This window comes from Drosophila elegans, unplaced genomic scaffold, assembly GCF_018152505.1.
Source record: "Drosophila elegans isolate 14027-0461.03 unplaced genomic scaffold, ASM1815250v1 contig_476, whole genome shotgun sequence".
Lineage (NCBI taxonomy): Eukaryota > Metazoa > Arthropoda > Insecta > Diptera > Drosophilidae > Drosophila > Drosophila elegans.
Window position 1 is genome coordinate 9,318,750 of NW_024545863.1, and position 25,235 is coordinate 9,343,984.

The 25,235-nt window shown below is 43.7% G+C and overlaps 5 protein-coding genes across 9 annotated transcripts; 3 read left to right on the plus strand and 2 right to left on the minus strand.

The window, feature by feature from the left end:
- Nucleotides 1-249: 249 nt before the first annotated feature.
- On the minus strand, nt 250-3,751 carry LOC108141173 (protein unc-45 homolog B). Its single transcript, XM_017264400.2, has 3 exons — nt 3,552-3,751; nt 2,202-3,494; nt 250-2,088 (listed from the first exon to the last, which is right to left on the minus strand). The coding sequence occupies exons 2-3, from the start codon at nt 3,478-3,480 to the stop codon at nt 524-526; spliced, it is 2,844 nt and encodes a 947-aa protein (XP_017119889.1). The 5' UTR covers nt 3,481-3,494; nt 3,552-3,751; the 3' UTR covers nt 250-523.
- A 1,167-nt stretch (nt 3,752-4,918) lies between these two features.
- On the plus strand, nt 4,919-5,785 carry LOC108141053 (dnaJ homolog subfamily C member 30, mitochondrial). The gene has a single exon (XM_017264201.2). The coding sequence runs from the start codon at nt 5,027-5,029 to the stop codon at nt 5,708-5,710; it is 684 nt and encodes a 227-aa protein (XP_017119690.1). The 5' UTR covers nt 4,919-5,026; the 3' UTR covers nt 5,711-5,785.
- Nucleotides 5,769-7,158, minus strand: LOC108141052 (probable 18S rRNA (guanine-N(7))-methyltransferase). The gene is made up of 5 exons (XM_041709544.1): nt 7,094-7,158; nt 6,950-7,000; nt 6,857-6,894; nt 6,238-6,806; nt 5,769-6,174 (listed from the first exon to the last, which is right to left on the minus strand). Exons 1-5 carry the CDS (start codon nt 7,109-7,111, stop codon nt 5,987-5,989), a joined length of 864 nt encoding a protein of 287 aa, XP_041565478.1. The 5' UTR covers nt 7,112-7,158; the 3' UTR covers nt 5,769-5,986.
- A 9-nt stretch (nt 7,159-7,167) lies between these two features.
- On the plus strand, nt 7,168-25,119 carry LOC108141049 (HEAT repeat-containing protein 5B). 5 transcript variants are annotated; one of them, XM_017264196.2, is made up of 8 exons: nt 7,168-7,280; nt 15,459-15,875; nt 16,393-18,033; nt 18,135-18,408; nt 18,524-18,556; nt 19,778-23,531; nt 24,029-24,049; nt 24,480-25,119. In XM_017264196.2, exons 2-8 carry the CDS (start codon nt 15,538-15,540, stop codon nt 24,803-24,805), a joined length of 6,387 nt encoding a protein of 2,128 aa, XP_017119685.1. In that variant the 5' UTR covers nt 7,168-7,280; nt 15,459-15,537; the 3' UTR covers nt 24,806-25,119. The 5 variants fall into 5 exon arrangements, with proteins under 5 accessions (XP_017119685.1, XP_017119681.1, XP_017119683.1 ...); XM_017264192.2 differs by lacking the exon at nt 7,168-7,280 and adding an exon at nt 11,596-11,924; XM_017264194.2 differs by lacking the exons at nt 7,168-7,280; nt 18,524-18,556 and adding an exon at nt 11,599-11,924.
- Nucleotides 8,529-9,741, plus strand: LOC108141051. The gene has a single exon (XM_017264198.2). The coding sequence runs from the start codon at nt 8,629-8,631 to the stop codon at nt 9,694-9,696; it is 1,068 nt and encodes a 355-aa protein (XP_017119687.1). The 5' UTR covers nt 8,529-8,628; the 3' UTR covers nt 9,697-9,741.
- Nucleotides 25,120-25,235: the final 116 nt, after the last annotated feature.

Below are 25,235 nucleotides of genomic sequence, written 5' to 3' on the forward strand. Positions count from 1 at the left end.
TTCTAATAGAAAAATTATGCTAACTTTAGCATTTTCTTTTTAATTAAAAAAAGGAGAAAAAATGCTACTTATATTAATTTTTAGTTAAGTTAAATATTCAAGGATATTATTATTTTTTTAGCAGCTTACCATTTTCGATACTTAATTGGATTGGTATATGAATGTCAAAGAAATAGTTATAATATAACTTTAATTTTTTTTAACGAGAATAAAATCACAGCTGATGCCCACCACTAGAAGTAAAAAGGATTATCTTCAAAAACGACAGACTTTAATTTGAATTTAATAATAAATTCGTACATTATTTATAAAACAAAAGAATATCTTCAAAAACGACAAACTTTAATTTGAATTTAATAATAAATTCGTAAATTATTTATAAAACAATTTGGGTGCACTTGATGCTTTGCAGAAAATAAATTAAGTTTCGGGATGACACGGTGATTATAGCAGAGAAGATGAAATGAGGAGAGAACAAAAGGCACAGAAGGGTCAGAAAGGTCAGACCGCAAACGAAATTCTTTCAGTCATCGATAATCTCGGTTATTTTGGCACTCTCGGCGAACACGTCGGGGATCTCCGCATCGTCAGAACGCTCGATGAGCCGATAGCGCTCCGCTGCCGCCAGACACTGGATGGCCACCTCCCGGGCTTTGGCACGCGTTTCATCGGGCAACTGGCCCAAGCCGCTGAGCAGCTCCATGATGTCCGTTTCGAATAGCTTCTTGGCAATTTCCTCGCCAGCATTGATCATGTTTAAGATTACCACAACGCCACGATGCTGGACTGCCGGACTGGGATTGGCGATCAGAGTGTGCAAGATGTCCAAGCAGCTGGAGATGCCCAGGATCTTCTCGCAACATTTCACGGACACCGATGTGAGCATCGCCAGAGCACCGGCACAGGCCGTGGCCGTCTCCTCGTCCTCATCCTCGCAGAGCAGGGCCAAAAACTTTACCCGATCGTTCGCGCCCTCGAACATTTTCACCACGTCATCACTCATCACCAGATTACACAGGCATTGGGCAGCTGCCCGTGTGAGGTAAAGATGGTCCTCCATAAGATAGTACTCAATCTTGGACACGCCCTGCTCCTTGATGATCCTCTGGCGCACGCTTTCGTTCATGCTGGCCAGATTAGTAAGCGCCATGAGGGATTCAAAGTTCTCCAGCGCCGTGCAGTCCTGCTGCAGCAGGTTCAACAAAGGACGGATAACATCAAGAGACTTTTGACCGCTGAAGGCCACCTCAGGGTTGATGGTTATGCCAATCCTGGCCAACGCCTGGCTGGCATGACGTTTACCCTTTTCTGTGCCTTCCAGCGCCATGCGAAGCAGCGCCTTAGTGCCTCCTTCTTGAACCACTTTGCCGCGTAGCTCCTTTAAGCCACAAATTGCATTCAAGACTCTGGCAATCAGCTCCTGCGAATTATGGCTCTCCGTTTTGGCCAGGGCACACAGTGCAGTTGTTATGCCCTCATTGGCCAGCACTGTAATACGCTTGTTGATGAAATCCACATCGTCCAGCTCGTGCTCCTCCGGTATGTGTTGCTTAGCAAACTTGGCCAGCTCCACCATCTCGGGCAACATCTCCTGCTTCTCATAGGCGTTGCAAAGGTTTACAAAAGTGGTGACCACACCATAAAGACAGGACTGATCTCCTGCGCGAGCCAAATCCCTGAGAGCATGTATGGAAGCCTTGTCCTCAATTAACTTTTCCTTGCACTCAGCATCGAGCGTCAAATAGGCCAAACCATCCGCTGCCCATCGACGGATATCCCTGTCCTTCCCGGGCTTAATCAGAAAGCGACGACATGCCTCCGCCAATTTGAGGGCGGCTCCATCGCCAAACGGACGGATGGCCGCATCCTGGCCACCATAGCTGCCCAGTTTGCAAAGGCCCACCAGGGCGCGCACTCGAACCGCATCGCTCTTAGAGTGGTAGAGCCTCTTCAGGATGTCGACACCCTGCTCGCACAGAGCCTTGGCCTTGTCCTTTTTAGAGGAGGCGGCGATCAGGCACTCGCAGGCCACTCGCTGCTGCAGCTCATCGTCGGTGGTGGCCATAGCCAATATCATCTGAAGGATGCCTGTAAGGATAGGAGAAATCAGTATTACGTACCAATAAATACAAAATGTAATCTTTAAATCAGGCAGACCCAGTGTGGATTGAACCTTTTCAGTATCAGTATTTAGTACTCACCATCTCTGGCCACAACCTGATTGCCCACATCCAACGGCCCATTCAGCAGAGCCGTAATCGCAACGGTGACTCGCACCTTGGACTCCATGTCGGGCGCCAGTAGCTTGTCCTTGATGTACTCGTCGATCTGGTCGGTAAACCTAAGCTTAGCCTCATCGTAGTACATGTTCTCATAGATGCGGGCCAGACAAACGGAAGCAATCGTGGATGAGGAGCCAGTGATGTCCATGGCACTTTCGTACTTGTAGTCTGCCAGTTCCGAGCACACGTCCAACAGGCGGCACAGACCTCTGATCTCTACAAGGCGCTCTGCCCACTCCAGAGCCGTGTAGTGAACGTTTCTGGTGATGAGCTCGATAACGGCATCCCTGGCCGATCCCGAAATCGTGCGATCTGTGATGCTATAAACTAAACAGGTGAGGAGTGTGTCTATTTCGCGGTTGTTCTTGGTGCACAGCTCCTTGTCCGGCTTGGAATCCGTTTTGTTCTTTAGTCCGGACAAAGCGTTTAAAATTGTTTGCAAGCAAAACTGGGCGGTGGAGACGCACTCCTCGTGTTTCTGGTCGAGAACCCTCATGAACCATGGCACTCCCAGTTCCGTTAGAACGCCTTTTGTTCGCTCCACGCTGTTTTCGCAAAGGGCCGCCACCACGCGCACCATGTTGACATAGATGTCCTGATCCTTTTCCACCTTGGTTAGGGAGGCAATTTTGTTGACACAGTGATCCTTGTAGAGGAGCTCGGCGCCCGTCTGTTCCTTGGCCAAAACCACTAGGTTATTGGCTGCGGAGCGTCGCTTGTCGAGGGGAGTGGCGAAATCAAAGGTGAGATCCATCATTTGCTTGACTTTGGTGGAGGTCTTGGCATTGCGGGCCACTCGCTCCTCCACGATGATATGCAGTCTCTGAAGCATCGGCTGTACGGTCTTGTTGCTGGGATCCGCCTTAAACAACGCGGTGGCATCTTTGTAGGCCTCCTCAAACTTTTCCAGAGCCTCATACGCTTGCGCCCTGCGGAATAGAGCTTTGGGGTCTCCAGGGGCCGCTTTCAACGATTCCGTGCAGTCCTCCACGGCGTTTTCATACTTTTCCAGCTTCAAATAGGCAGCGGCACGATTCTTGTAGAAAACCGGCAGCTCCTTGTGCTTGGAGCCCAACTTAATGGCACTGCCATAGTGCAGCACAGCCTCCTCCCAGCGCGAGTTCTTGAAGGCCTCGTTTCCCTTATTTTTGTAGCTGCCGGCATCGGATGCTTCCTCGCTGCTGATGGTATTCGTCATGGTTACACAATTATCTGTAAGGATTCACACAAACTTTAGCTGCAACTTCCAATTGATCACCGATGACTCACTAAATTTGGGTCGCCAGAAACTTCTCGATAGTTCTCGTACGCACACAGATATAAATACAGATGCAGATGGATACAGATGGCTAGCGGAAAAACCAAGCAATCTGAGTGAGAAAATTCAACCTGCGGTGTTCTATATATAAAAAAACGATCGAGAAAGAACGAAACCAAAATAGTTGCAACCGTTGCCATTCGAAGCGAATCGGCTTCACAGCTGTTCGAAGCAGAGCTGGAACATTTGGCTAGTTCTGGCTTTAAAGCCAAAAAGGAACATATGGCTAGTTCTGGCTTTAAAGCCAAAATAATAGGCCATTTCATTTTAGGTCTATACAAACCAAAAAACTTAGAGCTTGTATTTTCCAAAAGTAAATACAATAAGCTAACTTTAAAAAAAAACTAAATAAAATTAATATTTTTAAATATTTATAAAAAGTATTATTATTTACTTAAAATTGATAGGTCTCAGCAATCTTTTAAGCGGAACATTCTTCTTTCTTATGGACATTTATCTTGTTTTTATTTTTTATTTATTTATTTGAAATATGTATATTTTCTTATGTAAGAAGAGGATGCACTTTGGCCCAAGATAGCCGGAAGGGTTTTAAAGGCAATGGAAAACAAATGTTACAGGGCTTAGAATAAAGAAACTTAAAAACATATGTACATTTTTCGTCGTGGAAGAACGACACGCTTTCCAAGAGGCGGCACCGGGAGCCAATAGGTTTTAGAGCTTTTTTTGTTCTAGTTGTAATTTTCTTTATTACAGCCTTGCAAAACAAAAGCAGAAAATTATAACACGCTCATCATAACATAAACAAAGATGATTGACCTGTTGATATTGTTTATGTTTTGACGAACCAAAGCTGTTGAGACCAGCTGAAATCGGAAGGTTGATGTGATCTGTGGTAATCGTCAAGTTTTATTGGCGGACTAACTGGGAAGTTTTTGGAACGGCAAAATCTTATGGACCATCCCTTCAACGGATGGTGGAAGGTAAATGGATCTCTGTGGAAATATAAGCATAGTACTTACATAGATCAACGAAAAGTTTCGTCAGCGTAAAAATTTGATTATTTCTAGCGTGAAAGTTCATCGGAACTGTGTGTGCTATGGCTTAGCTGTCACTCAGCTGGGCTTGTTAAAAAACGGAAAACATTTCGAATTTAACCCATCAGCTCGGAACTATATTTGATTATTATGAATGCTGTAGATGTATATGTCTATGAATAACAAAATTATGACTTATGACTCTCTCTCATAGCTGACGGACGGATTTCGTCGATCTGAGTACTAGGCTTTATTAAAATATATTTATTAAGTCAACAGCAGCACTGGTTCCGTCTCGCATCGATTTATCGATAACAACGCAGGCGAGAGTGAACAAGTTCAAGTTCAAACAGCTGATCCAGTTTGTTTTGAGTTTTCATATGATATAACGAAGTCAAAATAAGATATTCGGGCTAAAGGACGCATCCAGGATGTTCCAGGTGTGGCGTCCACTGATCCTTATGCGGAGCCTGAACCTGGGCCAACGGCAGCATATGAGCCACTACGATGCCCTCGGAATTGCACAAAAATGCACCCAGAACGAGATAAAGGCAGCTTACTACAAGCTATCGATGCTATATCATCCGGACAGGAATCAGGGCAGCGAGAGTGCTGCCAAGAAGTTCCGGGAAATCAATCAGGCTTACGAGGTCCTTGGAAACTACCGTCTCCGCCGCCTTTACGATAAGGGGATTGTGCATACAGCGGGCGCCCAATATGCTCAGGATATCCACGATGTGGCGGAACCCGTGGTGGAAGACGACCCCGAAACCAAGTTCTACAAATCTCGTTTCCAGAAATCACGTGTGGCGGACTCGGAGGGTCGAACCCCAATTTATAATTTCGACGAGTGGTCTCGTAATCACTATGGCAAGTCCTTTGACCGGAGACAGGCTGCCCAGGCCAAATACGATCGAATCAGGGTGCAAAAGGAGACAAACAAGATGTCCGGCCAGACGGACCTGGTAATGCTCGCCTTGATTTTCGCAGGTATTGCCATTTATCTGATGTTCCTCGCCGAGAGCTCCTATGACACGCCCAAACACAGGGCGGAGGAAAGGCACAGACGAGATCGGGAAGAGCGGGAGCAACAGGCGGGCAAGACGCAATCTTAGAGTACTCTAACCCACAGTGTACATAGAGTTAAGTTTAATCAATTAAATGAAAAGGCTATTTTTGTGAATAAGAAACGTTAGTGTTTTTCTTTGCGTAAAGGGTATTAGGAGTTCTCATTTTCGATTGTGTTAGAACGCATTTTGTATATCACTCAAAATGTTAAAATAAATATCGCCTTTTATGTTCTTACTTCTTAAGTATTGTACGAAACCGAAAAATCAACTGATCTCCAAATAATTAAACATTTTTTGTATGATTTACTGTGCATAGTTTTATCAAAACTTGCCGCTGCGCTTGCGCGCTGTGTACTTTGTATCAGGACGGGTTTCTAATCCCTGGCGCCGACGCCGCTCCTTCTTGGCTAAGATCCAATCTCGGGATTTTTTAGGGGCCTTGCCTCGTGCCTCGCGGCAGGCATCTCGTTTCTTGATATAGTTAACGCGACGCTCCTCTTCAGGGGAACCTTCAAATAGGAAAATCAAGCAAAATAAACGAGTATTTCTTTAAAAGTTGAAGTGAGTCTCACCCAAAGCCTTGGGCAGCTCGGCCGATCCTCCAGTCATCAGCACCAGGTAGTACTTCTTGGCCTTTGCGGAGTTGGGGTAGTCTACAACCAATCCTCCGTAGAAGCCCGCCTTCATGGCCTGCGAGGTAACCATTTCTATCTGGTCGGCGTTCTCCGGATAGAATTGAAAGACTGCACGGGCGGTTCGCGTCAGACAGGAAAACAATGTGGTGAAGAACTTCAACAATCGCTTGTGAGGATTGTGGTATGACTTGTCAGCGTTGCAGAGCCACTGGAGGGCGGAGATTGAGATGGCGCCGTCGAAGGTGCCTGGCTTGAAGGGCATACCCTCGCCCATGTCTCCCAAGATCACATCCCCTCCCACTTCCCGTTCCACAGCGATATCTAACATGGACTTGGATATATCTATGCCGATCCACATGTGTTCGCTGTCCTCGAGAACGCTTCCCGAGAGCCCAGAGCCACAGCCAATGTCCAAAATCAAGCGGGATTCATCTTCGTCTTCGGGAAAGGCCAGCAATTCCAAGGCACGTTCGGCCATTTCCACTTGGATTTCAATGATGCGGGTGCTTAAATTTTCAATTTTGTATTTAGATGTTTCTCAAAAAAATTTACTTACTTAGTAGAATATTTTTTGGCCTCATCATCGTTGTAGAACTGTGAAAGAGTATAAAATCAGATAACCGACCCAATTTCATCTGTGCTTCCTTACAATTTCTGGCGGTGCTGAATGCTCCGGTCTTCTGGCCATTTTTCCACTACCCTGTAATAAATAAAACACAGATTCAAAAGCGTTTTTACATAAACAAAAAACGCAACTACACGTGCAGTCAGCAATCAGCTGTTTGCCACTCACAGCGCCAGTCCGATCCATCGACTATCGGTATCGAATAAGTAATCGTCATTAAGGTAGCCAACACCAACACATATCACAAACGCAGTGAAAATTCGTGAAAAACGCAATTTACTTTGTCAACTGAAAGCAATAACCATGTGAAGAGTGCGATTTGAAGGGTAAACCTGTTAGTGCACCAAGTGAAACGGTGAGTTGTGGCTGATACGCCCGCGAATTGATAGCAGAGCAAACATTTGCATGGGGCCGTTTGGGTGTGGGAGTGTTCCTGTGAAAATTGTTACATGCGTGTGTGTGTGTTTTGACGCGTCAACAAATACACATGACTGTGCTAATTGGCCGCCGCCTCTGCTTGTTATTGTGCATGCGGAAATGCAAAAAGATTAGTTAAACGTGTGTCAGACCGTTGTGTCTGCGCCAAAAAACTAGAAGAAACCCGTTATGCTGACCCGTTTACCTTGCTCCAATTTACTTAAAAAAAGCGAAAACTCTTCTAGCCAACAAACACAATAACAACAACAGGTTAATGCTTCACAGGTAGAACTTATGCTCTTTTCCTCTCTTTGTTTTTCTCTCTCTCTCCTCTCCAGCTGTTTGCCGGGATGTTTTTTGCGCTCCCACTCTCCTTATTAATCAATAACGGTCACCAGTGGCTCTAAAAATGTATCGTAAGGAAGTGCATTTTAAACCTGCATTTCTTTATATTTTCCTTTTTACTCTGCCCAAATGAATAAAGCACCCAGATTCTGGTTAATGTGCTGTCCCGTCGGTTTTGTGCCTGTGTTTGTGTTCCGTTTGCATATTTATGAGCAAACAGGTTATTTTTTGGCAACGAAACATCTTTCACTCTTTCCAAGAACAACATTCCCTCCTCCGATCGTCGACGGTTACAAAATTTACGCAACAAGGCGCGATCGCGGTCGCTGGCCTCTCCACTCAACAAGTTTGCCAAAACCTCCAGGAAAAAAAAGAACTTAAAACCCGAGGCTTTAAATACCTTATACTCACTTCAATCAAAAATAATACAAAATTAAAATTTCTATAACAAATGTAATTCGAAAATATATTTCCTTAATTTATGTATGGACATTTTTGGTTAGAAAGGTTTTTGATTGAAGTGATCATAAGGCTCAACAGGACACAATCCTTACAAAACTAAACTTTTACCAGTATTTCTATAATTTTCTTTGGCTTAGTCATTTATAATTAACTAATTTTTAAAATCGAACAGTTTTTAAACTCAATTATATAAACATTTTATTTTATGAGTTAATACAAAAATATAAAATAAAATATTCTTTAAAAATGTTTCCTTTAAATACCCCGTTATTTCACTGTTTTATAATCTACTAAGCTTTGAAATATAGAGCTTATACAAATGAAATATCAAACCACAGACCCCGGTAATTTCCCTTTAAGCTTTGAAATCTCTTGCAAAGCCCTCTGGTAGTGTATAAACTACAACCGAGACCACTGTCATCCATTTTGGAAACCAGATACAGATACGGGGACAAAGACAGATACAGAGCCAACTACAGATGCTCGCTGGCTGCTGGGAAGAGTCGGTTCAGTTGAGTGCCTCCATTCTCCCAGAGCAAACCGTTCTCGCCAGAAGAAAGTTCGAAAAGCAAGAAATGCGCAGTGGGTTATCGCTTTGTCCACTGTTGGTTTTGGTGGTGATACTAGTAGGTTGCCTGGTGGCTCCAGTGACGCCGGCTAACCTACTGACCAGCTATCTGCCCGCCTCCATGCAAGCATTGGCATACTTTATAGATCTGCTTCAGTATGAGCCACTGTCCAGCACGACAGTGGAACCACCTTTCAGTGCGAATGAAGGAGTGCAATCTACATCGGCGAATCCCCTGCCATCCACAGCGTTGCCCACAAGAATGAAGAGCACTACGACGAGGAGACCGGGTGGAACATTAGGTTCCGGCTCAGGCTGGTGGCAACCGCCAAGTTGGTGGGAGACACCACATAGAACTTCCTCAACCGAGAGACCAACATCGCCACCCACTTTGCCGCATCGCCCGGGTATTTTCTCCCCAACTTCCAAACCGGAAAAGGCGTTCGAAGGCCATTCAGTTTTTGAAGAAATCGGAGATGATGTGGACTTTGACAAGTTGCCTTTGTCTCTGATCCGTGATATTCAAAGCGAACACGACGATTTTACCAATGACGTAGAGTCACTGGATAACTTTTTGCGGCTATACGACGATAATTACGGAAGGGCTGCCTTTGACTTTGAGTCCGCCATGGACCGGTGGAGTAGCGCCTCGATAGCAGGCAAAAAGAGGGTTCCACCCACTAAGCCCTATGTGGATTTCCTGTTGGTTTACGATCTCCTGAAGCGCGATGCCAAGGCGGCCAACCTAAGCAAGTACGAGGGATATTCTGAGGATCTCCTGGAGCAGCTCCATGAGTTGTCACAGGCTTCTTCGGCCAGGCAATTGTATACGCTTTTCCAAAGGATGCTGGACCGGGGCGATGTCCAGCGAAGTGACGTTGTGGCCCGCGTCCAGGGAATCGTCAAAGATCTGGGTAACCCCAATAGCGCCACCTCCAAAGCATTGGCCTTTATTCCCAGTATGCAGTTTCTACCTTAAGCTCCTAGATAAGCCGAAATAAAGTCGAGGGACCAATTTATCTAATTTGTGTGTACCATGATTAATTCGATATCTTGATTCAGTCAATAATCTTTTGATTGAAACTAAGGTAAAGGAAACAAGCCAGAATTATTTCTTTAAAAATTCTGTGTTGGAAACCTTAGTGACAAATACAAGTAACGCTTTTTAATTTGCAGAGGGTTTTTAATTTTGGTATAAACTTAAATACAGTTGCGGTCAAAACAAAAGTAGTGCCACCGCCCCTCATCTTTAAATGTTCGTTAGGTTAGTAAAAAACAAAAGACCATATCGTAGTAAAATAAATAAAGTTCAATACAAAACAATTTAAATGTCAATATACTTTTTAGTTTCGAAACGTCTGTAAAATTATGCTTAACCCAAAATCAATTATTATATTCGAACAAGATTAGTTAAATTACTAAGCGTTATGGGGATACTTCTAAAATACAACAATGAATACATTAAACTAACCGTGCTCTGCCTAAAATATATGTAGCATCGAAAAACACAGAAGAAGAAACACAGTATTTAGATCATTAATCTATTAACATTTTTTTTTTAATCAAAAATTGCTTTGTAAACAGTTAAATCTAACATTGTTTTATTTTTCCTCAGGGTAATTCAAGGATTATTTGAACACAAATTCAGCAGTACGTTTATACTAATTACATTAAAATAAGGCGGTTGGACGTAGCGTTTTAAAAGTTCCCAATTAAAACTGGGGTACCACAATACTAGAGTAAACACAATTCATGCTTGCAAATAATATATAAAGATGGGATCACATCGTCGTTTTTAATTTCATATACAAAATAAATAAATTAAGCAAAAAAGCTAAAGAAAAAATATAAAAAATATGTTAGTTTATAATGTATTATTTATGTGCTCCGAGTATTTTTGTATGTGTACAAATTGTGTTTGCCCTATAGATTTTGCTGTAATTTGAATTATAAGCTTTTTAAATTTCCAAATGTATAAGCAATTAAAAATTGCATATGCATATGTGGCTAACTATAACAGCTAGGCAATTCTTTTGCTGCCTGAAGTGTCTAGGAAAATGGCCTCATAAGACAAAGGAAACAGGACTTTGGACATTCGCATCCACTTGCTCCTTAACCCCATGTTGGTCAAGTAACTTAACTGACACATTGTCACAGTTTATTGTTTTGCGGGGGTATACATAGGTGTTAATGTGTTATCAATAACATGGCAGCCGGCTGCAATTGTTGCTGCCTATGCCACTTTTTTTTTGTTGCATCAGCTCAACTCTCCCTCTCTTGCCACCCACTTATACTCTCTAACCATGCTTCAACCTCCCTCTTGGTTACTCTTCGCTGACACTTACGCTCTTCGCCACTCTGCGGGTTGCTTTTCCCTAGTGCTCTTTGATTCTCTGCTCTCTCATTTATAATCACGACGCACCTAACTCAAAAGTTGTATACTCTTGCGTTACTATCTAATTAAGAACAAATAATATATATAAAATATGTTTGTAAAATTAAACAAAAAACAGTGAAGTTATTGTTACAAGCATGTTTTCGATTAATTAAATAATAAATATATTGTTTGCCTTTGTAAATAAAAAACGTATTTAAACTGGAATACCCTTAAATATAAAAAATGCAATTAAAAAAAATTAGTTTGTTTGCCTTTTTTTTAATTATAGTTTTTAAAAGTTTATAAAATATAATTAAGTTTTTGCAAGTCCGTGACGGAAACTAAAGTACACTCATCCTCTGTAAGGGTATAAAAAGAGCACACTATTCCACTTGGTGGCTTTTCGTTTCGCCAGCTTTTTCCTTTGATTTCATTTTGTTTTTGTACTCGGTGCGCGTAGCAAGTGTAAGCGGCTCTGGCTCTGCTTCTTCATCCAAGTTCCGCTTGTAATGTTCTTTAATTTAGTTTTTTTTTTTTTTTTTTTTTAGCAATTTCCGTTATTTTAAGTGACACATTTTTGCAAATTGAACTGCATAATTGAAATTGATTGCAAAAAACTACCATTCGGGGTAGCTAAAGACTTTGCCTGAAAGTGCTGTTGAGGAAAAGTTATCGATTTCTGTGAAAGTTGCAGGCTGCTGCAGATTGGCGAAAGAAAAGGCGAAGAAAGTTTTCTGGAAATGTGAAGTTACTACAAACACAACAATGGAAAACATAAACTTTGCACGCACGCCGCAATTTCTGCTCAAAGTTATATCCGAGGCGCGCAGGTAATTGCAGACACTAACAAAACATTGGCTGGGTGCATAAAAGGCGCAAGGAGAAAAGTCAACCCACCACCGAGAAATCACCACCCATCGGTCACCCTAGTACTTCATAGTCCACGGGAAGGTTCTTGGCGTCTGGTGTCTGGTTTCTGGTTTGGTGCCCCTTACAGGTTTTACTTGTTTTTCTTTTGCGGGCCGGTTAATGGGCTAAAGAAAAACGCAGCAGCCCGACCGCGTCTTATGTAACCCGAGTCTGCAGACCGTTCGGTGTCCTCACGTCAAAGGATTATTTTCGCGTTGCATGTGTGTACAACTCCGGACAAAATAATAGCACTGAAGAAAAGAATCTTAAAATGAAGTGGATTGCTATATGAAAAAGGCTTTTACTATTAAACATCATTGTGTAACTGCCTCTTAGTAGGATTCTTTTGGTGAATATTTAATATCGCTTGTAAATGTTAACGTATCGCAAATAATAAAATATTAATTTGAAACGTTACATTTTTAAGCTAATTGTATTATGACTATTTATGTTAGCTGTTTTTAAACATAATACTGGGGAATCATTCACTGGGAAAAAAGTTACTTATGTGCAACATGTCGCACATGCCATTTGAGGCACAAACCGCAATCAAAGCCAAAAGACAACAAAGAAGCAGATGGAAAGAGCTGCTACAAACCGAAGCCCCTTGACGGCCATAACTCCTAAGGCTCGGGATACCCTTCAAAGTCAGGCGATTAGTCATAGGAAACTGCACATATGTTATCTTGAGAAACAAGTATTTCCACAAAAAGCATGAAATCATCTTTAGACTCACGACATTTGAATACACTTTTCAAACCTATTTGTAAATTATTATTCAGCGTTCATAAGTGTATAAGAGGCAGAATTTACTTTTTTGGTATATTTAAAAAATACAACATTTAAAAATTGTTTGAAAACAACAAAGTTATTCAAATATTAATTTTCTTTAAGACCAGACGATCGCACCTTTAACATATAAAATATCTGATACCTGATTTTGTGACGAAAAATAAATAAGCATTCAACTAAATTATTACACTTTTTAAATATTCCGATTTGTCACGCTGAAATAAAAAATTCCTGTGTAGGAACGGAAACATTTAAAAAGTGTATTTATTTTCGAGATTGTTCCAATGGGAGCTATTTGATAAGAACATTTTCTGCAGATGGATTCAAAACTGAGAAGCTAATTGTGGTAGAAACTGCAAGGCTGCTAGATAGACTCTCCTAGTGATGCTGATCAAGAATATATATACTTTTATAATGTCTACAGTGTTTGAAACTTTAGACTGTATTTACAATACTCTCTGCAAAGGTAAAATGAATAAATTTGTTCCTTTAAATGCTAAAAAAATAATAAAGGTATTTAAAAAAACCAAAAAGTAAACAAACAGAAAAAATGAAGAAGAGAACGCGAAATTAAATTTGCCGCCAATAAAACGAATATTACTGCATCTCGTTTTCTGGTGTTCCCGAAACATATGAATCTATGAACTGCTGAACATTCAGCAGATTAAACAGGTATATTGTATTCGTTGAAAATTATGTTAGGTTATTATAAACAGGTAGTTTCCGAACCCATAAAGTATATATATTTTTGATCAAGATCAATAGTCGAGTAGATCTAGCCATGTACTTCTGTCTGTCCGTCTGCCTGTGCGTATCGAAATCTCAAAAACAATTATAGCTAGGGATTTCGGATTTGACATGCAGATTCGAATAATTCTAACGCAGCGCATGTTTATTACAAATCTGGGCCACGCCTAGGACTGTCATGTCACTTTAAAACTTCTTAGACCTTAGTTATTAGACGTTGTGTATTTTTTCGGCAATATTTATCGGTAGACACAAAATAGATCTATTATTTTAGAAGTTATTGGATCTGCCACTGCTTTGCCGCCAAAAACTATCCTATGCTCATTAGATAGGGCCGTGGCGGTCGCTTATATCGTCGTGAAAGATCTGTGCTCCACGCTCTTAGCGATTGTTTTCTGAGGGACTATTTAGCTTGAAGTTTGCTAGCTGAGTTACGAATACCTATTAGCACTTGTATGGTTAGTGCTAATAGTCAGGTAGCTCGTAATTTTTTTTCTTAACTGTACATAACCTCTTGTTTAACAGGAGATTCCCATTCAAAACCATTTAAAAAACTCGATTTTGACGCCCGTTTTCTCGTTTTCAATATAAGCTAACAGTTTTATTCTGCAAATTTCCATACTTTTTGTCAATTCAAGGCCTAATTTTAGAGAAAACGAGCCTTAAACGAGTGTGGAGTGTGCAAGAAAGAGTCTTGCACTTTAAATGTTTTTTTTTAACAATGTGTTGATACACAGCGAACCTCCTATGGCTTTTAACACTATTTTATTAGGGCAAGGGACTTATAATTTGGCTTCCATTGACTTTGCCGCCATCTGTGTGAATGGGCGCTGCTATTAAGCCCAATGCCACAGCTCTTTTCAGCACTTATCAAAGTAGGGCGGTTGTGGGGGGTGGTGAATATGCAGCTTCCGTTTGAACGATTTCGATATATGTATAATATTAAAAATGTTTTTGGGTTGACTTCTTAATGGTCATCACCGTCGTCATCGAACGAGTCATGCTTTTCCACACAATAGCTCGGCCCCTTTCTCGTTGACCCCCTTTATTTCTTTATACTCAGTTGAATCGTGTAACATTCAATCTAATAATATAGTAGTAGTCATACATTTAAAGCCCTATTAGGGATTCGGAAATTAAAATATTTTAAATAAAGCCAGAAATGTTATTAACTTTTAGTCGATAATGCAGCTGTCATCATTAGTAGAATCAAATGACAAGGTCAAAGTCGTTTTCCGAGCATCCCCAAACACATACAGTGACGAACTTAATTATTGGCACAGTTGACGTGGCTGACATTAACATAGTTTTTCTCCACTAAAAACTAAGATATTTAATCAAAACAATTTAATTAAATAAATTAATTCATATATATCAATAAACTTACAACAAAACAAACTTTACTTCATTCTTGTATCACATTTCTGGTAATTATAAAAATTAAAATTATAAAAATTATTGGCATACTTAACCACCACCATGTTTAACAGACATAACATAGCAAGGTTCTCTTTACGGAGTTCCTGATTGGCGGCCATCAGATTGAAAAATTTTAAATTTACTTTCATCGGAGATGATAACATTGTTCCAAATGTCTGTTGGCTTACTCAAAGGCTAAACGCTTCTGCTGGTTGACTTTGGAAATAAATGGTTTTCTTCTTGCAACGCGGCTTTTGCAGTAAGCTTCGTGCAGTGTCCTCAGAACCGTAATAGGTTGAATGTCTTTTCATTTTTTTTATACATGAATAAAATTTGTTTTAAATTTATATCTTAGTTTTTAGTGGAGAAAAGCAATGTTAAAGTCAGACATGCCAACTGTGCCAATAATTAAGTTCGTCACTGTATATTATATGTTGAGCTTTAATTAATGAAACATTCCGTCAATTATTTTGTGTTTTTTTCGCTCTCTTTTCCAGATCGTTTATAAACAGCGACCCACTGGCCCCCTCATCCGCGAGGGGACATTCGGGCACCGAGGAGGAGTTATCATCCGAAATGGAGCTCGCCCACACTTTGACCCTCAATGAGGAAGCTCTCAAGCAACTGCCCGAACACAAGCGGCCGGTATTCGAACTGGAATGGCTGCGGTACTTGGAGAAGGCTCTGCCCCTGGTGTCCAAGGCGGAGATCAAAGCCAGTCAGAAGAAGTTGGTCCAGCAGCTTTCGGAACGAATCCAGGGTGCCCCGGGTCCGCCTATTCGCAAGCTCATTGCCAGCGCCCTGGCCACGCTCTTCTCCGTCGGTGACACCTTCATGCTCTTCGACACTGTCAACGCTTGCAACGACATCCTGAAGAACAAGGATGACTCGCCCAGCTACCTGCCCACCAAGCTGTGAGTAGTTTGTGTTTTTATACCCTTGCAGAAGGTATTATAATTTCGGTCAGCAGTTTGCAACGCAATGAAGAAGACATCTCCGACCCTATAAAGTATATATATTCTTGATCGGCATCACTAGGAGAGTCGATCTAGCCATGTCCGTCCGTTTACTAGTCACTCAGTTTTAAAGCTATCTGCTATCTAATAAATTTTTTTTTATTTTGTAATTTTTTTTAGAAACTCTTTATGATTAATTCATAATTTGACAGTTCAGAATTACGCTTTTAATTCTATTAAAATCGTAAAAGGATGTCATATACAGTAGCTGCTTCAGGAACTATCTAATAATTGAGCTGCAAATCATAATAGCTTTAATGTTTTTAAACATACACGCAAGTCAATCATAATTTTAATGTTTTCAAGAATATTTAATTTTTTCAATAGCTGCAAGGGTATATGAACTTCGGCTTGCCGAAGTTTGCTTCCTTTCTTGTTTGTTATTTAACAATTTTAACTTATTCTCGTCCCTTAGCGCCGCCATCTGCGTGCTGGGTTCGATGTACGAGAAGCTGGGTCGGATGATGGGCCGCACCTACGAGGACACGGTACAGATCCTCATTCGCACGTTGCGCAACGCGGAGTCGCAAACGCGGATTGAAATCATGCACACTTTGGAGAAGGTGAGCGCCGGCATGGGTACCGCCATCGCCAACGTGCACAAGGACATTTACAAGGCGGCCAAGCATTGCCTGCTGGACCGAGTGATGGCCGTTCGAGTTGCCGCCGCCCGCTGCGTCCTCAAGATGATCTACAGTGCGCCGTTTCTCTACCAGACGGAGCTGGAGAGCCTAGGAACCCTATGTTTCCGTGCCTTCGACGGCAGCAATTACGAAGTGCGTTGTGCGGTGGCTCAGTTACTGGGTACATTACTGGCCTACACCCAGCAATTGGCCGAGGCAGCGAACGGCAAGAAGAAACAGGGCCAAGTGCTGGCCATACAGGCGGCCAAGGGAGCTACTCAACGTCTGGTTTCCCTGGATGAAGCACTAGGCATCCTGATGTCGGGTTTCTTGAGAGGAGGAGCCTCTTTTCTCAAGGGCACCGGAGAGATCATCAAAGGCAGCTCAGGAGTCAATAGGGAAGTGCGCGTGGGTGTAACCCATGCCTATGTGATCTTCGTGCAATTCATGGGCAGCGTCTGGCTGGAGCGACAGTTGAGCACTTTTCTGGCACATGTTCTGGATCTGGTGGCCAATCCCAAGGCAGCCTGTTCGCACGTGGATGCGGTGTACTCGCGCAAGTGCATCAACTTTATACTCCGCTCCACGATTGGCAAGATGCTGGGAGAGAAGGCGCAGAGCGCCGCCTGCAAGGAGCTCGTCCATCTGGTGGCCAAACAGATGAACTCCATTGACTTTAATCCCGAGAATGCCAAGGATTCCAACCAGGAGACGCTCTTTAGTCAGCACCTGCTGGTGTGTGCGCTGCAGGAATTGAGTTCTCTGCTCATCGGATTGGGTACCACCGCCCAGAACTTGCTGGGCGATCAGTCCCTGCAAGCGATCGACGCCACCTGTGCCGTTCTGGTGCATCCTTGTGCTGCTGCCCGTTTGGCTGCCGCCTGGTGTCTGCGTTGTGCCTGTGTGGCGGTGCCTGGACAGATCACGCCGCTGATCGATCGCTTTGTGGAGGCCATCGAGCAGATGCGATCCTTGCCAGAAGCAGTGGCCGGCTATAGCTGCGCTTTGGCGGCCATTTTGGGAAGCGTTCGGTACTCGCCGTTGGGCATACCCCACACCAAAGGCAAGGTCGTGTTCAACTGTGCGGAGGAACTGCTGCGATCTGCTTCCCAGAATAGCCGCATGTCGCTGCATCGCACCCAGGCCGGTTGGCTATTGATCGGAGCCATTATGACCCTGGGATCGCCGGTGGTCAAGGGCCTCCTGCCGCGGATGCTGCTCCTATGGCGGAACTCTTTTCCGCGCTCCAACAAGGAGCTGGAGTCGGAGAAGGCGCGTGGCGATGCCTTCACCTGGCAGGTCACTCTGGAGGGCAGAGCCGGAGCGCTGTCCGTGATGCACAGCTTTCTGCTCAATTGCCCAGATCTGCTCAACGAGGACATAACCAAGCGGCTGCTCACACCTATTGAGAGCGCCCTGGCCATGTTGGTCAAGTAAGTAGCAGCGTCTGTAACACCTATGTTGTCAAGAAAGATATAAATTCTTTAAACCTGATTATACATCCTTTGATGACATTATGCTTTCTCTTCTCCAGCTTGGCTCCAGTCCTGAAGAGCTTTGGCACCCAGCTGAAGGCTCCGGCGGCCATGGTGCGTCTGCGTCTCTTCGAGACTCTGACTCTGCTGCCGGCCAATGCCCTGGAGGCCTCCTATACGCATCTCCTTCGCATGCTCGTCTCGGAGTTCACACTTTCGGACAACGCGGCGAACACCACGAACTCGCTGCTTCGGACGCTCTGCCACGGCGACGATTCCATCATCCTGGGCACCTGGCTGCAGGAAACTAACCATCGCACCATCGAGGATCAGGTGGGTTGTCAATTTAGCAGTATAATTAGTACCTGGCAATATGTGTGTGTGTATCTATCCGTAAATCCCTCTACTATCTTTTCCACCCTTCTTTTATCATTATGCATTCCCAAAGATGGAGCCCAATCGCAAAGTCGATGGCGAGCATGTAAGTGGAGTGCAATAATCGCTGAAAGTTTTGAGTCTAGAAACAAAATATAATTGGTAGACCCTTTGGTATATTAACTTGAGTCATAACTTTGCAACTATATATATATATACTAATTTCGAGTTACGAATATACGATCGAAAAGTTCATTGTTTTTAAACATATATGCAATTGAAATATATAATTTTTGTTGTAAAAGCTGCGAGGGTATATTAAAGTTGGCTTGTCGAAGTTTGTTTCTATTCTTGTTTGATCTTAATTTGCATGAGCACGGTTTTATTTATCTTTGTGAGATTATAATTGGAAAAGATAAAGAACGATTTTATTAAAAGTAATTTCTAGGTTAATTGCACGCTTTTAATTTTGTAAGTAAAACTTTTTATTTAAAAATGCGTAGAACCAATTCATGTTTTTAGTAGGTTAAACGCAGTTAATCAGGCCTCAGCTTAAAAGTATATTGTATTGTACAATTTGCGGTCAAAGAAATTGTAAGAAATTTTTTTTAACTTTAATTTATATACTCTTTCAGAGGGTATAAGAATTTTGCAACGCAGTGAAGGAGACGTTTCCGACCCTATAGAGTATATATATTATTGATCAGCAGCACTAGGAGAATCGATCTAGCCATGTCCGCCTGTCCGTCCGTCTGTTTATCTGTTTCTACGCAAACTAGTCTCTCAGTTTTAAAGCTATCTGCATGAAACTTTTCCAAAAGTTGTCTTTCTATTGCAGATAGTATAAATGTCGGAACGAGCCGGATCGGACGACTATAGCATATAGCTCCCAAAGGAACAATCGGAAAAATAAATAGAAAAAAATTATAAGTTTGCTGTTTTTAAATTTTTTTTTTATTTCTTCGACTTGTAGTAATGGTTAAATATTTTAGAATTACGGTTTAAATTTTATCAAAATCGGGAGCTGTATCATATAGATCCCATAGAAATAATAAAAATATACAAAATAACTATCTTATAATTGAAGCTGCAAATCATCATAGCTTTAATGTTTTTAAGCTTATACGCAAATAAATCATAATTTTAATGTCTTCAAGAATGTTTAATTTTTGCAATAGCTGCAAGGGTATATGAACTTCGGCTTGCCGCAGTTTACTTCCTTTCTAGTTTTGTATTGCATGCTCACTGCGATTGTAGCTTATCGTTAATACCTTTCTTGAGATACATTGTTTTTGCTGAGTTACTACATTCAACTTAATCTCTTTAGCTGCAACCCAATAGCGCCGCGGGATCGGGCGCCTTGGAGCATGATTCCTGCTGCCTCTACCGTCCCAGCTGGGCCACCCAAGTGGGCGGATCCAGCTCTGGAGGCCCTGCATCGGCTACATCCTCTAGTGGAAGCAGTGGCGGTGGAACCATAAACATCCAGCTGATCAGCAAGTCGCAACAGTGCCCGGGACCTTTGCCTCTCGGAGTGGCAGTGATCGACATGGCAGTGACTCTCTACGGAACCATCTTCCCCAAGGTGGCGAACAAGCACAGGCTTCAGATGCTGGAGCATTTCGCAGAGTGCATCCGGCAGGCGAAGAGTAGTCGCCAGGAGGCAGTCCAAATGAACATATTCACGGCTCTGCTTTGTGCCCTGAAGAATCTGACGGATAGCAAGACGAGTCTGGGCCAAGAGGATGTCAGAAAGAGTGCCACGGCCTTGGTAGTTGCTTCGTTGACAAGTGCCAACTCCACCATTCGATGTGCGGCTGGAGAAGCTTTGGGAAGATTGGCCCAGGTGGTGGGAGATTCGCATTTCACCGCGGAACTGGCCCAAAATAGCTTTGATAAACTGAAATCGGCAAGGGATGTGGTCACAAGGACGGGACATTCGCACGCTCTGGGCTGCTTGCATCGCTATGTGGGTGGCATGGGCTCGTCGCAGCATCTGAGCACCAGTGTGTCCATCCTGCTTGCCTTGGGCCAGGACAGTGCATCGCCCGTGGTGCAGGCTTGGTCGCTCTATGCTTTGGCCCAAATTGCCGACTCTGGAGGACCCATGTTCCGCGGGTATGTGGAGGCCACGTTGACGCTGTGCTTGAAACTCCTTCTCACCGTGCCCCATGCCCACGTGGACGTGCATCAGTGTGTGGGACGCGTAGTGAATGCTTTGATCACAACCGTGGGACCGGAACTACAAGGAGGAGGTGGAGCAGTGGCCAGCATGAGAGGATCCTTCCTCTGCTCAGCGGCTCTTCTTCAAGCCCACGCCGATCCCCTCGTCCAAGCCGAGGCCATTGGTTGTCTGCAGCAGCTTCATCTGTTTGCCACCAAATCCCTTCAACTGGAGGAGCTGGTGCCCACGCTGGTCGGAATGCTGGCCTGCAACTATTTCATACTGCGAAAGGCCTCCGTTTCCTGTCTCCGCCAGTTGGCCCATCGCGAAGCGAAGGAAGTGTGTGACCTAGCGCTAACCATCAACGCTGAGCAGTTTCCGGACTTGATACTCACGGAGTACGGACTGCCAGGATTGCTCTTTTCCCTGCTTGACACCGAAACCGATGCCGAGATGCTGAGAAACATCCACGACACGCTCACTTCAATGCTACAAATGCTGGCTGCGGATAATCTCAGCTCCTGGTTGAGTCTTTGCAAGAATGTTCTAACCGTGGCTGTTGAGGGTGGACTCAATGATGATCCCACTGCCGGTGAACAGGGCAAGGGAAAGGATGCCGGCGGAGATCAAGACGAAGAGGACGACGAGGAGGAGGAGTATGCCGATGATGTAACAGAGTACCGAGCCGAGGAAAACACTTCCACCCATCCGGCAGTGCAGCCGAGGTGGCCCACACGTGTTTTTGCCGCCCAATGCGTGAGGCGCATCATCGCTAGTTGCGAAGCTGCCAGCTCCGTGCACTTTGACCTGCTGCAGGCAAAGGAGCAGCAACTGATACGCTCCCGCGGGGATTATCTCATCCTACATTTGGCGGAACTTATTCGAATGTCCTTCATGGCCGCCACATCGGATTCGGATCAACTGAGACTAGAAGGTTTGCGCACGCTGCAGGAGATCATTGATAGATTTGCCAACGTTCCAGAGCCGGAGTTCCCTGGCCATCTACTGTTGGAGCAGTTTCAGGCTCAAGTGGGGGCCGCTTTGCGTCCGGCGTTTGCTCCGGATACGCCATCCCATGTCACGGCAGCCGCCTGTGAAGTTTGTTCCGCTTGGATAGGCTCGGGAGTAGCTCACGATATTGGAGATCTGAGACGAGTTCACCAGTTGCTAGTGAGTTCCCTCAGTAAGCTCTCTTCCAAGACCAACAGCACTCAGTTGTACAATGAATCGATGGCCACGCTGGAGAAGCTAAGCATCCTCAAGGCCTGGGCGGAGGTCTACATTGTGGCCATGTTGGGAAACGGAAATGCTCCCGCCTCCCTCCTGAATCTCCAAGCTCAACAGTCTGGCCTGCAACCCCTTACCAATCTAGATGCTGATCAGGATGTTCCCGATAGTCGCGGAGAGAGTCTGCTGGGACTGGTGCAGCCAGAGCTCCAAAATCTATCCACGCATTGGCTAAGTGCCATGAAGGATCACGCCTTGCTGCTGCTACCCTCGGAGTTCCAATCGCAGCTCCCCCACGACGGCGGTGCCTTTTACACCACGGATACGATAAACTCCTCGAAACCACATTATATGACCAGTTGGCCCCCAATCCTCTACGCCTCCGCCTTGTGGCTGCGGGATGAGGGCTTTGCCCGCCATCAAGACACAAGAGAAACTGCAGCGGAATCGAACAATAACCAGATAACCCATGGCTCTCTGTCGGCAGACCGCTTCCACATGATTTTCGGCATTTGCATGGAGGCCCTTTGCAGCATGAGAAGTTCGGAGAGGCCCAGAAACATTGTGAGTTGCCTACGCTCGTTGCACAGCATTTTCGATTCGGATTGGGCCAGGAAGCAGTTGGTCAAGGATCGAGCCCTTACCATTGAGCTCTGTCACGTTCTGCACAGACAGATTCTCACAAGAGACGAGTTGCTGGTGCAACTGCTGTGCGTGGAGATACTAAAGCAAACGATTCGCGCTGCAAGGGAAGATTTGGAGAGGAAACGGGACGATAATGCCAATTCGGAAGATGGAAAGGATGGAGAGCGGCTGGGGGAAGATGACTCCATGCAGCCAGGAAGTTCCCATGTCTACGCCGTTCTGGAGGTTTGTCTTTGCCTGTTTGTCCGCCAAATACCAAGCATGAACCCCACGCGGCAAGGTTCCGGTGGTGGCTCCGGTCTGCAGTTGGACTTTGCCTACGCCAAAATGGCCACAGGATCCTCCTTCTTCTCGGTGCTGGGCGATGACAACGGCCTGCTGGTGGCCAGCGGTCTGCAGTGCGTCGAACAGCTATTGGATCTGTGTACTCCCAAAGGTGCCCTAGCCATTCTGCCCACCGTCCTCTATATGACAACCAGTATTGTTAAGGAAATCGCCAACAAGTCGGCTATAGATAGTACCATACTGGCGAATACAAGTGCGATGAAGGCTGCCCTGCAGTGCCTGCGATCCGTGTGCGTTCACAAGTGGGGCAAAGTGGAGGACACAACGGAGGAGTGGCAACAGTTGCTTCAGAGTGCCCTGGCCACTATTGTGGATCTGACCAAAACGGCCGGCGATAACGAGGAGAGGAGAGTCGATGAGGTCACCATGCTGCTGGCAATCACTGTTTTTATCCTACACACGCCCGCCTCCGTAGTGGCCACGCCCTCGCTGCAATATCCCTGCATCAATCACTTCCGGCAGTGCCTGCAGTCGGAACATCTCTCCGTGAAATTGCGCTGCATCGAGACTACTCGATCGATCTTCGCGCGGGCGGAGCTGAAGACGGCCACTCCCTACATCCACGCACTCGCTCCACGGATGATCGAGTCCTTGTATGCAGAGGCCAGCAAGCTGCCCACAAGCGAGCTGGAACTGCAGGTCACTCTGGAGAGCATCGTCACCGTGGAACAGCTTATCGACTTGTCAGAGCCACAGCATCGTAAGTAGATGGGTATATTGCAACCTTGTATTGTCTTACTTTGAGTTCCGGGGTACTCCTGTGATAGCCTTTGAGGGTATACAACAAATTAATCCTCTTAAATTTATTTATTTTGTTCTACATTGGCCCAAACAAATCAATTTTAAACAGGAGTACCCTTTTTTAAAATAAAGTGTGTTTAAAATCGGAACGCGATACAAGTTTTTACCGCCTTTCTAGTTAACAATCTCCCTTTTCCTCCTTAAAAAATAAATAGTCTTTGCATTTTGTACTGCGCTGCTCCCATTTCAATCCGTTTTCTTGAAATGTCTCTTCGAACCCGGCCAAAAAATGTATTTAAAAACATATTATAGGAACTGCACATTTCTAAAAAAAAAAAACATAACAAGAATATACATTATTATATATTTGCTCTTTTCTCTGTCTTCTATTTTAATCAACTCACAAATCATTTACAAAACACTTGTTTCAAAAAATTACAAATAACCAACCGTTAGGAAACATGAACTTGCTACAAGGTAAATAGAAGACATTCACGTTTCATGTTAAATGGCATTTTAGAAATATAAGACAGTAAAACGTTTAATTAATAATTTTGCCTTTATGAATTTTTGAACACACGTTGTTAGTTACTACTACCCATGATGATAATTTAAGAAATACATTAATCAACCCTTGCTCATTCAAGAAATCTTTTAATTTATGATGCTTGTACTGTCTTGTAGTTTTGAAGTGCATCGTATGTTGCACACTCGATGTTTTTCAATGCACCAATTTCATAGAATAGCTAAACGACTAGTTTTAAATGACACAAAAGATCACGCTTTAAATGTTGCATGTAAGTTGTAAGAAGGTGTATGTGGATGGGTCTGTGAATGGTTGTTACCTATATGTCTCCGGAATTAAGTTGAATTAATTAATAAAATATACTTCGCCTCCTCTTAACAGACATACAAATGCTGACGCTGCTGGTGCCTGTTCTCATTGGATTCCTGGCAGAGCCGAGTAGACTTAGGACGCTGCCCAAGTACCAAAGACAGTTGCACGACCAGGCGCTGCAGTGGCTGCTGAAAATCGGACCCAAATATCCGCAGGAGTTCAAGGCGCTGATGGCCAAGACACCGGAACTGCGCCACAAACTGGAAGCGGCCATACGCAGTCAACAGCAGTCGATAAATAGTGCCCAAAAGGCAACCGAGGCGCAGAGAAGTCTGCTGGCCAAGCCACAAAAGCCCACAATCAAGCTGAAAACGGATTTCAGTAACTTCCAATAGGAGAGGCCACTGGAACAAAAAAAAAAAAACAAAACAGAAATAGTCAACAACCTGCTAATGCTGTCGAGAAATGCTTTGCATAGAACTGTTACCACATGTACAATAACCTCGATCGGTTATTTTGACAATGAATATTTAAACAATTCTAGAAATTTAGCCTTTGGTTCATTTTTTTAATAGTTTTTATCTGGATGAAATTATGTATTTGTTTTGCAAAGGTCTTTGAAACCCAGTAAACGTTAACTTGCGAAAATTTGTATTGCATTTTTTTAATGCAGTGTGTTTAAGCAAAAAAATATATTTTCATAAGTCGATTTTTGTTTTCATTTTTGAGACCTTTTGACCAGAAAGAAGGAAGATTAAGATCATTTTTTTCGTCTTCATGGTAAACTCAAGAAAGGTTTTATACTGGAACACTTCATACGTTTTT

Bases quoted from the DNA above. Each gene is read 5' to 3' on its own strand.
- LOC108141173 (XM_017264400.2), bottom strand. From the start codon at position 3,480: ATGACGAATACCATCAGCAGCGAGGAAGCATCCGATGCCGGCAGCTAC. The intron at 2,089-2,201 runs GTGAGTACTAAA...CTATCCTTACAG, and splicing joins TCAGGTTGTGGCCAGAGATG to GCATCCTTCAGATGATATTG.
- LOC108141053 (XM_017264201.2), top strand. From the start codon at position 5,027: ATGTTCCAGGTGTGGCGTCCACTGATCCTTATGCGGAGCCTGAACCTG.
- LOC108141052 (XM_041709544.1), bottom strand. The intron at 6,895-6,949 runs GTAAGGAAGCAC...ACTCTTTCACAG, and splicing joins ATTCAGCACCGCCAGAAATT to TTCTACAACGATGATGAGGC. The intron at 6,807-6,856 runs GTAAGTAAATTT...TGAAAATTTAAG, and splicing joins GCCAAAAAATATTCTACTAA to CACCCGCATCATTGAAATCC.
- LOC108141051 (XM_017264198.2), top strand. From the start codon at position 8,629: ATGCTCGCTGGCTGCTGGGAAGAGTCGGTTCAGTTGAGTGCCTCCATT.
- LOC108141049 (XM_017264192.2), top strand. From the start codon at position 11,860: ATGGAAAACATAAACTTTGCACGCACGCCGCAATTTCTGCTCAAAGTT. The intron at 15,876-16,392 runs GTGAGTAGTTTG...CTCGTCCCTTAG, and splicing joins AGCTACCTGCCCACCAAGCT to CGCCGCCATCTGCGTGCTGG. The intron at 18,557-19,777 runs GTAAGTGGAGTG...TAATCTCTTTAG, and splicing joins GCAAAGTCGATGGCGAGCAT to CTGCAACCCAATAGCGCCGC.